The 13,441-nt window shown below is 45.6% G+C and overlaps 1 protein-coding gene, 1 long non-coding RNA gene and 2 other non-coding genes across 8 annotated transcripts; 2 read left to right on the top strand and 2 right to left on the bottom strand.

Annotated features, from left to right (window-relative positions):
* Positions 1-1,314: 1,314 nt before the first annotated feature.
* RPS2 (ribosomal protein S2) lies at positions 1,315-5,725 on the bottom strand. Its single transcript, XM_048866169.2, has 7 exons — positions 5,524-5,725; positions 5,003-5,092; positions 4,298-4,405; positions 3,142-3,315; positions 2,867-3,026; positions 2,164-2,255; positions 1,315-1,432 (listed from the first exon to the last, which is right to left on the bottom strand). The coding sequence occupies exons 1-7, from the start codon at positions 5,692-5,694 to the stop codon at positions 1,352-1,354; spliced, it is 876 nt and encodes a 291-aa protein (XP_048722126.1). The 5' UTR covers positions 5,695-5,725; the 3' UTR covers positions 1,315-1,351.
* Positions 2,403-2,542, bottom strand: LOC125644455 (small nucleolar RNA SNORA64/SNORA10 family). The gene has a single exon (XR_007359016.1). It is a non-coding gene; the product is annotated as a small nucleolar RNA SNORA64/SNORA10 family (small nucleolar RNA).
* Positions 5,726-6,754: 1,029 nt separating the features above from the next.
* Positions 6,755-12,275, top strand: LOC125644058 (uncharacterized). Of its 5 annotated transcripts, XR_012664251.1 has the most exons (6): positions 6,897-6,980; positions 8,508-8,645; positions 8,919-9,025; positions 9,113-9,237; positions 9,687-10,157; positions 11,111-12,275. It is a non-coding gene; the product is annotated as an uncharacterized LOC125644058 (long non-coding RNA). The 5 variants fall into 5 exon arrangements; XR_012664252.1 differs by lacking the exon at positions 6,897-6,980 and adding an exon at positions 6,755-6,791 and having other exon boundaries at positions 8,919-9,237; XR_012664250.1 differs by lacking the exon at positions 9,113-9,237 and having other exon boundaries at positions 9,701-10,157.
* On the top strand, positions 10,861-10,990 carry LOC125644461 (small nucleolar RNA ACA64). Its single transcript, XR_007359023.1, has one exon. It is a non-coding gene; the product is annotated as a small nucleolar RNA ACA64 (small nucleolar RNA).
* Positions 12,276-13,441: the final 1,166 nt, after the last annotated feature.

The raw sequence follows: 13,441 nt of genomic DNA, 5'->3' as shown, positions 1-13,441 counted from the left end.
ATTAAGAGGTCATTTTAAACATTTAAGTCCATAAACCTGTCCTTTATTTTCCCCTTGGACTCTTTTAGAAAGACAACTCCTGATGCTTGAAAGCTGAGCACCTTTAACCATGTTAACTGGTTTTGAGGATTTTAACTTCTCCCAAGCAGATGACTTGGGAGTTTATTTTCCCCCTTGAACATATTAACTGGATAATGCATTGTTTGTCTTTCAGTAATAATGCTCTGTATAAAACTCAGCGACTGACATATCAAAGTACATTTCTTTCTACCTTGAGATTTCCAGTTTGCTCTGAGAAAGCACTGACTGGGGATGTATTTTCATTTCAAGTCTCTGAGGGTAATTACTGCAGTTGTCTCTTCAGATAAAGTTGCTTTTGACAGCTTTAGTGACCTAGCCCTATGAACCACTACTACTGTATTGAAGAATTATCCCATCCTTGAATGGCAGAAAATTCTTAGTTTGGCTTCCAAGTTCCAAGGATGGTCCTGTAGTCTTGATAGTCTCTACAAATAATTCAAGTACTTACATGCTACTTTTGTCTAGAAGGGTACACACATTGCCACTTATCACCTCAAAGGGTGGTTGTTTTTTTTGTAGTTTTACTAGTTCCTATGTATGGTCTACATTAGTCAGTCAGATTGACTTTTCATGAAAACTACCATCAGATCCCACAGAACAAATAAGTTTTATCTGATCTCATTTCTAGAGCAGAAGACCCCCATTAGTAGTAAGGAAGTTTCAGTCTGGGCCCACATCAGTGAGTAGTGGGTATCTTTACACTAACTCCCAACAACAGTATTGTTTTAGCCATAACCTCAAAGATCTTCTGGTTTCTTTCAGCATCACTTAAGTGGGAGTCTTCAGTGCTTTACTTGCATTTGATCTCTGCTTCCATTTCTTAAAAACAGTCTTCCTAAAAATTAACCATGGCTGTTTTCATTTCAGTAATCCTATTACATGCTGATCATTCAAACCACTTCATCTTTTCTCTGAGGAAAAAAGTGTTTTCTCTGTCCCACCAGTTATTGTAAGTTGTTGAACGAGTAATGCTGTCTCTGAATTCATTTGTTTGGGCAAGTCAATCAGGAAAACTTACTTTTTCAAGTAGCAAGTTTAAGAAGTCATTCAGATGTTTAACAAATAAAGGATTAGTCAAAAGTAACTTTGGCTATTGCATCACATTTAGCATATGTTCAGCTGAACCTTTTACTGTACCCATACCTTTCACAGGCAGAGATTTCACTTAAACACAAATCCACATTGTCAGCTGACACTGCATCCCCCGGTCAATGGATTAAAAATCCACCAAACTCTTGTTTACTTTTCACTTTATTTTATACAAAAACCTTTAAGTAGTTGCCACAGCAGCTGCCTGGGTTCTCTGCACTGAGACTCTGGTGTGGGTCTTAGCCAGATGATCAGTGAATTCCTGCAAAAGAATAAGACATTTCACTGCCTTGAACCAAATGATGTTGCAGGCCTCACTGTAGAGCAGATTCATTTTAAACTAGAGACAGTTTTTACAAATTTAATTTTATCTTTCCCTGAACACTCCAAGCTCCTCCCCCCCCCCCCCCCCCCCAAATTATTCTCTAGCTAGCTTGGCATCCAGGAGATACCAATGACCAACTTGGAGAGCCCAGAGGAGAGCAACAAAAATGATAAAAAGGTTAAAAACTAAGGATATTTAACCTTGAAAATAAGACTGGGTGGGGCCTGATAAGTCTTCAGATGTATTATAGGCTTTTATAAAGAGGTCAGTGATGGCTGTTTAGTCCTCTGAAGATAGGACAAGTAGTAATGGGCTTAATATGCATCAAGGAAAATTTAGTTTAGATACTAGGAAAAATGACTAATAAGGGTAGTTATGGACTGGAATCCCAATCACTGAAGGTTTAAGAACAGGTTAGACAAAACCTGTCAGGAATTGTTTAGGTGTACTTGGTTTAGATGTACCTGCCTCAGGACAGGGGCTGAACTCGATGACTTCTCAAAGTCTCTTCCAGGACTACATTTCTATGATTCTATATGAAACTACATCCTCACTTTATTAACTGCAATAGAAATCTTAAGGAATTCCATGCCTAATGAAGTCAGCCTTCAGGAGTTTGGCATGATGAACTCTGAGATGAAGAACAAATGCACTGATTTAATTCTTACCTGATAAGGAGACTTGGTGAATACAGTCTCCTTCCAGAGGTCAGGGGTCAGATAACTGTAAGTCTTGGAGATCGCATCAAAGGTGGCTTTAGCTATTGAGAAAAGTCAGACATTGCACTTTGTGTTACACGGTACTAATGAGAGGCCCCAACAAGGCTGGGACTCCCTTGTGCAAGGCAAAATACAGACAGCAAAAGCCAGTGCCTGCCTCAGAGTTTAATGGTCCTCAATCTAAAAAACAATGTAGAGTTGGAAAAGGAACAGGGAGACCATATCACACGGTCCCTCTGCCGTGCATACTGAACTCATTTTATCTCTCTCTCCAATGACGACAATCACACTACTTCAGACAAGTGTAACTGAGCAGAGCTGAGAGAATTTTGAACAGAACACGTAGGAGGATGACATCTTACCATTCAATGCCTCAAAGCCTTTATTACAAGACAGATCTAACATCAGAATAAATTTTGCAAGGATCAATCCGCACTGTACAGTCTGGTAGTATATGGGGCTCAATTCCTACTTTGATAAGGGCTTTTAATTGAACATTCGCTAAAATAAGTATTAAATAAAACAGGTAATTTAGTCATCCACTGGGAGTATATTATAAAGGCACCTAAAATGGCCAGAGGTACAGTATGATTTTAAGCCAGGCAGTTTAAACTATTAACAGATTGGACATCTGGCCCAAAACTTAACTTACCAAAGTTGCCCAGTGTAGCAGTACAACCCCTAGCTGAAGTATAGCAGTCATCAATTCCAGCCATCATCAGCAGTTTCTTTGGAACAGGGGCAGATACAATTCCTGTACCACGGGGTGCTGGGATCAGACGCACCAAAACAGAGCCACAACGACCAGTAACCTAAACAGAACAGTAGGTTACATTCAACTAACCCTATGAGAATATTTAAGCTTTGATAACTCCTTCATGCTTTGAAGTTCAGCACAGAGCTCTAGTGAAGCAAATTAGTCTTTACCTTGCAAGGTACAGTATGAGGCTTGCCAATCTTGTTACCCCAGTAGCCTCGTCGTACTGGTACAATGGATAGTTTAGCCAAGATGATTGCCCCACGAATAGCAGTGGCGACTTCTTTGGAGCATTTTACACCAAGGCCGACATGACCATTGTAGTCACCAATAGCTACAAAAGCCTAAAATTAAAAGAAAAGCTTTTTAGCTGTGTATACATGTTGCACTTACAAACCTCCTTTCAATAAGAACATACCCTATCACCCTTTTACCACCGCAGACTACATCCCACACAGTTTTTGCCCCTTGGTTATGGTAGAGTCCTTTATCTCCATCAGAATCTTGTGAATCTCCAGTCTTTCAAATTTGCTGTACACCTTTTGCAGCGGATTCTGCACTGCAACTCCAGAAGTGTAAAGAAGCTATTAAAGGCAGCAGATTTTTTCCATGGGGCAATACCCACAACTATGCCACCATCCTTGCAACTCCCCATACAGCAGGGGTGGCTGGAGCACTGCTACCTTCCATTTACTCAGTTACACACCACTCCAGCCAAGTATAAATTACAGCAACTCCAACTACTCAAATTTGTACCGGGGGCTTGTAGGCTGTTAAACCCACTTTTACCCCCAAACCCTGTTCCTAAGCCAAGAACAGGTCAGGATGAAGAGCGAATTGGGGATCTTGATTCATGAATACCCTCTGCAGCCACCTCCTGGCCAGGCTGCCTTTGAACCACTCAATGAAGAACTGGCCACACGGCATTCCCTCTTTTGGACCAAATACACTGTCTCCACAACACTCAGTTCCTGGTGAACCATACCACTATCATGCAATAAAAATGAACTGTGAATTTTCCAAAGAGCAATTTATAAGGCTACATTCAGAAGGATACAACTGGTATTCAATAAATAATGAACACAACAGTGCTTATGAGCTGACTTCTGTACATTTGGTAGGTGGGCTCATAAACATTTATGATTTATCATCTTATAATTCCAATACCACCTAATGTTGTGAACACCAGTGAAAGTAACTGTAGATTCTTTACTATCCAACAACAACATATACCAGGAGAATGAGTATCAAATCAGCCAAAAGATGGAACAGTTTCCAATTCAATGAAACAATCTGCTTCCATTTTAATCAAGAGTAAAAAGGTACCTTGAACCTGGTACGCTGACCAGCACGAGTCTGTTTCTGGACAGGCATGATCTTCAGAACCTCATCCTTCAGGGAAGATACCAGAAAGAAGTCGATGATTTCTGATTCCTGCAGGAAGCAAAGTAACTTAGTCAATCACAGTTCAAAAGCTACCCATTACCTCATGACAGGCTTAAGACAGTATTGATAATTTCTGTGCTGTGTTGCAGGAAGCTTAACAGTTCTATGTACCAATAAATATGGAGCGATAGTATTAACAAAATTTAGGTAAGATTTGAATAATCTGCTATAGAAAACAAGTTTTTAAACATTCAAACTACATCATATAATGCACAGTACAATCCAATGTACTTAAGTCAAAATAAATTTGACTTGCGATTTGAAACCTGTATTTTCCACTTTGATCACAACACAGCTGCTGCATTATATCAGGCATCATACTACCTTTACAAAGCCTATTCCCAATAACTCAAAGGAAGGCAGGAGACTCAGTCCACTTGAGACAACTGCAGTCTTCTATCACAAGGGAGCAGATGAATCCCATCTACTGTCAACCACTTAAACCCTAAAGTGGGACAGATCTTTATAATCAGAACTTCCCAAATGGCTAATGCAACACCTGTTACATTTGCAAATCAAGTTATTTTATCATCTATTAGTGAGCACTCTAATTCTGAGATACCTACACAACTGATATAGGCTTACCTTGATTGGAAGGGAGAAAAGATAAATCTCTTCAAGAGACTTGATTTTCATATCCTTGACTAGGCGACCAAGTTTGGTGACAGGAATCCACTGTAAAAAAAAGAACACCCAATAAATGTCAGTGACAAGCCAGTGTGTTATAAGCATACAAGAATTATGCTATGCCCCTTAGAGCTTTTAAGTTTTTATTTTTCCTCTAGCTTTATCAGTAACATGCATTTTTATCATTAAAGTGCAACATCAGTGGAAAAAATTGCTTTATTTAGAGCTTGAAAAAATCTTTTTAGAAAGCCAATCTATCATGCAGTAGCTATTTTCTATTAGCAATCACACAAGACTATCAAAGTATAACAGAGCTCCCAGTTATAACAATGCATTTGTCATTGATGTCCACATGTGAATATTAAAACATGTACACATCACAAAACATTAAACATAGATACGTCTTAGAACTACAGACAGAAAGAGGGCCCAGTCTTTAAAGACTAAATAAAGATGGCAGAGTTGACAAAAAGACTTACTTCTTTGTCTTCAGCTTTGCCACGGGCCCCACGCCCTCTTCCACGACCCCTGCCACGACCCCGACCACGGCCTCGGAGACCACTGCCAAAGCCACCTCGGAAACCCCCTCTTGCAGCTCCTCCTGCAGCTCCCGCACCTCCTGCGGGAGCAGCACCGGCGTCGTCCGCCATTTGCTATACAAAAGAGATAAATACATATTTACTTGTACAACTGCTTAACTTACACGGATTCCCAAAGGCAGCATAGGCACCAGGCCCATGCAATTCCCCAAACTAAAGTGATCTGGTCTAAGGTACAACATAGGGAGCATGCCCCCTTTTAGCATTTGCTCCAGTTACCGCACTATCCCTTATCCACTTCAAACTAGCTTTTCTAAATAGATTCTTATTCTTTTTCCACAGTCCCAAGGGAATTTGGCTCCCATTTCCATCACTCCACCAGCCATGCCATCCCCAAACAGGGCACAGCCTAGAAAGGTTTCGCTAACCCAAGGTATAGTGGAAAGATACCCTCAGCGCTTTTTAGAGTAGAGCTTTCTCTACACTCTCCTCATATTGCACCAGCTGCTATCCCCGCTCTTCTCCTCAGGCCAGCCCTGGAGGCTGCACCCTGGGGTCCTACAGTGGGGAAGGGGGGTGGACTCTCCCTTTCACTGCAATACCGTCCCAACCCACCAGTTCCTCCGGGGCAGGGATCAGGCCCCAAACACCCCTGGCCCCTTCCCCGCGGGCCTCTCCCCGGCCGCCATCGAGCCCCGGCCTCTGATGGATCGTAAACGGGTCAAACAGCCCCAGCCGGGGCAGGAAATAGGCCTGTGCCCGGGAGGCGGACCCCCGGCAGAGCCTCCGCAGCGGGGCCCTGTCCCGCCCGCCCAGCGCCCAGGCCCGATGGCAGCGGATCCCCGCCCCGGCGCCGCAGCCTTACGTGTTCTCTCAGACTAGAAGGCCGCCGCCTCGCGCAGCTGGCTATTTATAGCAAACGAGGTCCCGCGAGAACTTCCCTCGCCCAGACACTGGCGCGCCCCGCCCTCTAACTACAGAACGCCTGCGCCGCTTGCCGTGATTCGGGGCCGCGCCCCGCCCCAGAGTCCCGGCTCCACGCATGCGTGGGTGGGTGGCAGCGGTGGGGCCCCGGATCGAGCGTGACGTAGACTCGCTGGGACAGTGTCCCCTGATTGGTGAACCGCTCTGGAGGCGAGCATGTGCAAAGCGCATGTGCAAAGCTGTCTGCCCCAGGCAGCTCCCAGCGAGCACGTGTTCCCCGTGCGGTGAGTGCCTGGTGCTTGGGGGGGAGGGGCGCTTTTTAAATTTCCCGCCCGAGACCGTGATTGGCTGGCGGTTGCACACGCTGTTAAGAAAAGCTTTAAAAGGCTGCGGGCTGCTCCTGTCCCCTCCCGCTGGTGGGGGCCGCCGCCGCCCGCGCTCTCCCAAACCCCCGGCAGCCGCCGGCTCGCTAGGTGAGGGGGGGTCGGTTTGGGTGGTACTGGGGTGGGGGAGGATACAGCAGCCTGCGATTTGCCTGGCAGTTGCACCTGCGCTGGGGGAGGGGGCGGGATACGTGGGCTGGGGGGGTTTGTGGGGGGAGGTGTTACCAGAGGGGGACCCCAATGTGTGTGTGTGCGGGGGGGGATATGGAGGCAGCATGAGGAGGAGGAGGGGTCCTCCTGCCCCCCCTGGGGAATGTGACGAGGGAAAATTGGGGGAGGGTCTGAAATGGGGGGGGGCAAGAATCTTAGCCTAATGAGGGGGGGGTGTGGGGGGGGTGTCTGACTAGACCGTGCAGAGCACTGGGGGGTTACATAGGGGCCCTGGCAGGGACAGTGGGTGTGGTGGTGCATGGTGGGGGGCTCTGGCAGGGGCAGTTGGGGGGGTGGTGCATGGTGGGGGGCTCTGGCAGGGGCAGTTGGGGGGGTGGTGCATGGTGGGGGGCTCTGGCAGGGGCAGTGGGTGTGGTGGTGCATGGTGGGGGGCTCTGGCAGGGGCAGTTGGGGGGGGTGGTGCATGGTGGGGGGCTCTGGCAGGGGCAGTTGGGGGGGGTGGTGCATGGTGGGGGGCTCTGGCAGGGGCAGTTGGGGGGGGTGGTGCATGGTGGGGGGCTCTGGCAGGGGCAGTGGGTGTGGTGGTGCATGGTGGGGGGCTCTGGCAGGGGCAGTTGGGGGGGTGGTGCATGGTGGGGGGCTCTGGCAGGGGCAGTTGGGGGGGGTGGTGCATGGTGGGGGGCTCTGGCAGGGGCAGTTGGGGGGGTGGTGCATGGTGGGGGGCTCTGGCAGGGGCAGTTGGGGGGGTGGTGCATGGTGGGGGGCTCTGGCAGGGGCAGTTGGGGGGGGTAGGGGTGCATCTGTGGCTACTAGCTGCTCAGTCATCTCCACCAAAGCTCTGAACTTCAGGCAGGCACACAAAGTAGCTCGTGTGGCTAGGCTCGGTCAGCCTGTGACTGAAGAGGGAGGGGGGACAGCGAACCTAGCCTCCTTCCTCCCCCCAGTGGGATACTGCAGTGCTGGCAGGGAAAGCCCCCTGAAATCCTTGTTGAGGGAGAGGGAGCAGATGTTGCATTCAAGTCACACTCCCCTATCCCATGCCCCTTGCAGTGGGGGGGTGGGAGAGGCCGGATGCAAGTCCTATTCCCCTACCCAGAGTTCCTCGCAGGGTGGGTGGCAAGTTTGTGAACTTTCTGGCCCACCCACTTGACACAGCCTATCATGTTTCAGTTAAGCCATGCTTAGACGCCATTTTGAGGCTAAGCCAACAAAAGAGCAGTATGCGAACAAGAAAATGGGCAAAATATGGAAACAAATACCAAAAGGTGTGGATAAAAGAAAAGGAGTTGGAAGATTAGATCAAGTCTGTGGTTGGTGATGACAGTAAAGCTGCATGCAAATTTTGTAAAATCCAGATTTGTGCACATCATGCAGACTTTCTGCAACATGCAGGGACTGACAAACCTAAAACAAATGCAACCCCATTTTCTTCTATGCACCTGACAGATACTGGATTTACAGAATCAAAGCCTTCAACCATGATGCACCAAGCGGATTTAAATCTGGCCTGCTACATTGCCTGCCACTCAGAGATTAGTTCTGTGGATCACCTCTGGGAAGTTGTTGGATCAGCTTTCGAAAAAGGTAAATTTGCATCGCACAAAATGCATGGTGTTAATAAACAGTGTTATTGCTTCCTGTATGTTCGCTGACCTCATCGGACATTGGTGAGTCTCAGTATTTGCTGGTTATAGATGAGAACACCACTATTGCCATGGTAAAATAGCTTTGCATTGTAGTGCACTACTTCAGTTCCTCCTTCCACAAAATTGTCTACGTTTTTGGGATTAGTCAGCTTGGAAAGTGAAACGGCAGAAGCACTGATTCAGTTTCTTGACCGTGTTGGTCTGGTTTCAGCAGGTGGATTGGGATTGGAACTGATGGCTGTAGCATCATGATCGGGAAGAAAAAGTCTGTCTAGACACATCTTCTCCAAAGGAATGAGAATCTCTGTTTGATCAAAGGTATGTCACTCTATCCAGCTGTGTTCCAGTAAAGCTGTAGAAATGCTGCCAGCCAATCTAGAGGTTTTTAATCTCTCATTCCTACAGCTGGTTTTATCACAGCTCTCTGATGTGGTGAATATGTGAAGATGTACCAACTGATTAGTCACGGTAACATGCCCTGAAGCTTGGTCAGCTATCTGACACTAGATGGCTCTCCATTCATGATTGATGTGAGCGTGAGTTAAAGTTGCATTTTGAACTGAGCAAAAATAAACAATAATGCTATGGTGCAGAACTTCTGCATCAGATGTATTGTGATCCTGTCAATAAACTGTATTTAGTTTCTAAAGCCAGTTCTGCAGGAATTTGCTAGAATCAATAAACTGTTCCAATTCAACTCTGGTTGTAATGCCTTCAGAATGCTAGACTGCCTCCATTCTTTCTTTTGTGCTCTTATATCAAGAGTGTTTCTAGAAAGTGTCCCTTTATCTGATAGTGAACTCCTTGAAGTCAATTTGAGTAACCCAGCCAGCCACTTGCCACTGTGTGCTGTTAATTTTGGAGAACTGTTTACTGTTTTAGGAGATGCAAAACTTGACAAAGCTCTTGAAGCTGCTAAACAAGTACATTTGAGACTTCCAGAAAATATTAATCAGTGGGAATCTATGTCCATGTTTAGTTAATCTCTTTCAGGGAAAATGTCAACTAATGACATCTCCATGCTGAAAATTTTCAAAGGTGACTTGGGGGCCTTTGCACAGTATCAAGCCATCAACTTCCAGCAATGGCAGAGCACAGATGAGGACAATGCAGAGCAGTTCTGGGTGGAAGTATACAATTTTCAAGACCATAGTGGTGAACAGTGCTTTAAAGAGCTAGCCCTGTTCGCACGTTCCCTACTCACCATGCCTCTGAGTAATGCTGATGTGGAACAAGCGTTCACGTTGTTCACCTGAGAGAAGTCCAAGCACCGGAACAGGATGGGTTGCTGGACTCTGAGCAGTATACTGCACCTCCACTATCTGCTAAGAAGACTAGGGATTTGTTGAATGGATTTTGTCCCACACTGGGATATGGTTCAATGTAGGAATGTACTACGTTGAGGCAACAGACCGTGGAGGATGCAGAGAGCAAGGATGACTTTTTTTAAGTACGTACACACATATTCTTTTAACGTGTAACAACGTTGTATGCAGCAAAACTGAACTAAAAAAATTGTGGAATTTGTACGAACACCCCCACTCCCCTCTCTCTGAAAGGAGCTGAGCTTGTTTTGAAAGGGGGTGGGCTTGTGGGGTGTAGGTTTTTTTCCCTTCCTTGTGAGACTTGGCAACACACTCCTGCAGGCAGGCTCAAGGGAGCAGATCTCAGTAAGAGCGAGGAATGGTGTGGAGCCTGGCAGCAGGCTGCAGCAGGCCAGATTAGCCCCACTGTCACCCCAGGTGCTGTGTTGTGTTGGGTGATGGAGCATTATCATGAGGGGTAGAGGGGTCCAGATAGTCCAGGCCTTCTATTGCATGTGGTGGGTACATGTCACAAGGACTACACCTCCCAGCATGCCATGCTCCACCCTTCCTTGGCTGTGGGCTGGTTTCCTCAGGGCATGCTGGGAGGTGTAGTTCTACTGGTGCCTTATGGGCTGAGGGCCCCCAGCATGCATAGGCTGCCAGGGACCTGCCCTTGCAGGGGATTCCACACTTCTTCCTGGGCTCTGCGTGGAGTCTTGCATTCTGGTGAGCTGGCTCAGTGCCTGCCCTCAAAGGCCTGAAAGGCTAATTCGTGCTAATGGGGGAAAGGGCCCTGGAGAGACAAACCACCTTTGGGCTGTGGGAGGGCACAGGGTGCTCTCTGGCACTGTCTGAAAATCACCTCTGGCCTCTACAATGGCTCCTGGGGAGATAACTGTGCCTACAGCAACAGGAGCGTTAAGCTTATTGCCCACAGACCCAATGTGTGGGGAATAAAACCCATGTTCCTATAACTCAAGCCAATGGGAGACCTTGGGAAGTGGATGCTAGTAACCTGGGAGGAGAGGGATATATTGGGGTGGTAAGTCTGGTATAACTGGTATTTCTAAAAACAATACGTTTGTTTTTCTTCCAGCACACTATGGGAGTCTGAAGAGCCATGGATTACACATGAACAATCATGAAAGGCCACTGAGCACCTCAGCAACATTCCACATCTGTATCCCTTTCTATAGGAATATACTAAATGCAGCTGCTCAGTTTATAAATGAGACTTTGAAGACCATCTCACTTAAACACTGATAGTCTTTAATGCTGAAAACATCTGAGTCTCCAGCCCTTACTCAGCAAAATAAGTTGACCAGTAATTAGTTTGGCTGTTTGCATGAGTAGTCAAATGGTAGGGAGTAATGCTTACTGGGCTGCCTGGTGCTCTAAACACCTAGCAAGACAGTCCCTTTCCAGAAAAGCATACAAGCTAAATAGACAAGACCGTACAAAGGTAAAGTGACTTGCCCCAATCACACAGCAGGCTACTGACAGAGCTGATGATGGAACCCAGGTGTCCTGACTCCAATCCAATCCTTACCCACAGTGTCTGCCTCCTGTAGTAAAGCCTTATAAAACAAGAGCATATTATGGTGGTATAGTACAAAGCCCAAAGGTATAAAATGCTCTTTTGGTATTGCATTGATAGGGCTATTCTGTTTGTATTCCAGTAGTGCCTAGAGGCCTATAGTGAGACTGGATTGCTGTAGAAAGGTAATGGATTTCATGCTTTCAGGCAGGTCAGAGTATATGCAGGGGTTCTTGTGACCTCTCAGGGGGTTGCAAGGCTGATGGTCCCAAGCCCTCATTAAATTAAATTTCCTCTCCCCATTTTTAATTTATAAGCAGGGGGGTCACACTCAGAGGCTTAGTGTGTGAAAGGGGTCACCAATGCTAAAAGTTTGGAAACTGTTGATCTACAGAATAAGAGGATGTTGTGCCCTGCTGTAATGAGTTTTATGATGATTTAATTTGAGGGAGCAGTTTAAAGGGCTTTTACTTCCATATGTACTACTCAGCAGTATGTGTGGCAGCAGGAATGCTTCCCTTCCCTCTATGGAGGAAAACCACTTAAATAGGATGGTTAGAGAAAGTGGTGGTCTGGTTACTGTCTGTGAGTACAATATGTCAGACTTACTTACTAGAATGTCTTTCAGTGCTAAAAATACTGCTTCTAGGGGATGGTATAAATTGATGCAGGTGTCTGGTTTGCCTGTGTATTTCAATGTGTAATAAAATATTTGCGTACTAAAGTTTGGTTTCATTCACTATTCCAGAAAACAACTTGCTATTTGCAGTAAGAGCAGACCTATGGGACCCAGGCTGTTCCTTCCCCAAATTGTCACTTTTCAAAGCAGTCTTAAGAGTAGCCACTGTTTTCTCTAACTTTTCCAAATGGTGTTTTAATCCTGGCTAGAGTATCTTTGTAATTGGTTTATCAAATCCTTCTTTACAATTAGGAAGCAAATGATCACTAGTCACAATTGTTTGACACTTAATCTGTGCTCTTGTAGAGCAATCATATTTTCAGATACCCAGTTGTACAAGTTTATTAATCTCATAATGAGGTATAATCTGAACACAGTACAGAATGAACAAGTTTACACTAATTTCTCATTGAGCTACTTATTGTCCCAGAAGTTCTACGTATGCCCATGTGTGTAAGGATAAGGCCTTTGTCTGCAGCCATATTAAGAGCAGCAGTCATTATCTAAGAAGCAGGAAGTTGCATCCTCACATTCCATCTAAATTACATTAAAACAATGTAATATCAGGTCGTTAAGAAGGAGATCCTGTCCTAATAGTACCCACTATCACCAGAAAAAGGAACCGATTTTAAGATAGCTAAAGAAAATTTAGTTTGATAGCATTCTGTCTGGCAAGAAATCCTTTATCAAGAGTTGTGGTTGTGAAATCCTCATTTCTTTGTTTTATCTTTATGGTCCATTTCCCTATTGTCTGTATGATCTCTGGTTCTTTGATTGTTTGTTACATAATTTTGCTACGTGTAAAATTATTTACGGTGGTGGGGTATGATTGGTTAGAGAATTTTATTACAGTATGTTAAGATTGGTTAGTAAAGTCATTGGTTAAGGTATAGCTAAGCAGGACTCAAGTTTCACTATATAAACTGGGTCTAAAAGGAAGTTCTTTGGGAACCAACTCCAGGATACAGCCCCAAGAACAGAGCTGCCAGACTCCAACACTGCCACTGATACTGTGCAGAAACTGGAGTCCCCCAGATGGACCTGATCCTGACTGGCTATCAAGAAAAATTCATCTGTCTTATTGGGTGTGGTGAGCACTGTATGTGCAGCATTTGCATTCTGTTTTTTGGTAATTGGTAAAGAGGATATTACTGTGTGAGGCTCTTTCCACTGGGAAAAGACCCTGCAATCGCACAGCATGTAAGGTACTC

The sequence above is a fragment of the Caretta caretta genome, chromosome 10, assembly GCF_965140235.1.
Source record: "Caretta caretta isolate rCarCar2 chromosome 10, rCarCar1.hap1, whole genome shotgun sequence".
In the NCBI taxonomy this organism is placed as follows: Eukaryota; Metazoa; Chordata; order Testudines; family Cheloniidae; genus Caretta; species Caretta caretta.
Note: the sequence above shows the minus strand (reverse complement) of the source record. Positions and strands in the feature narration are given on the sequence as shown.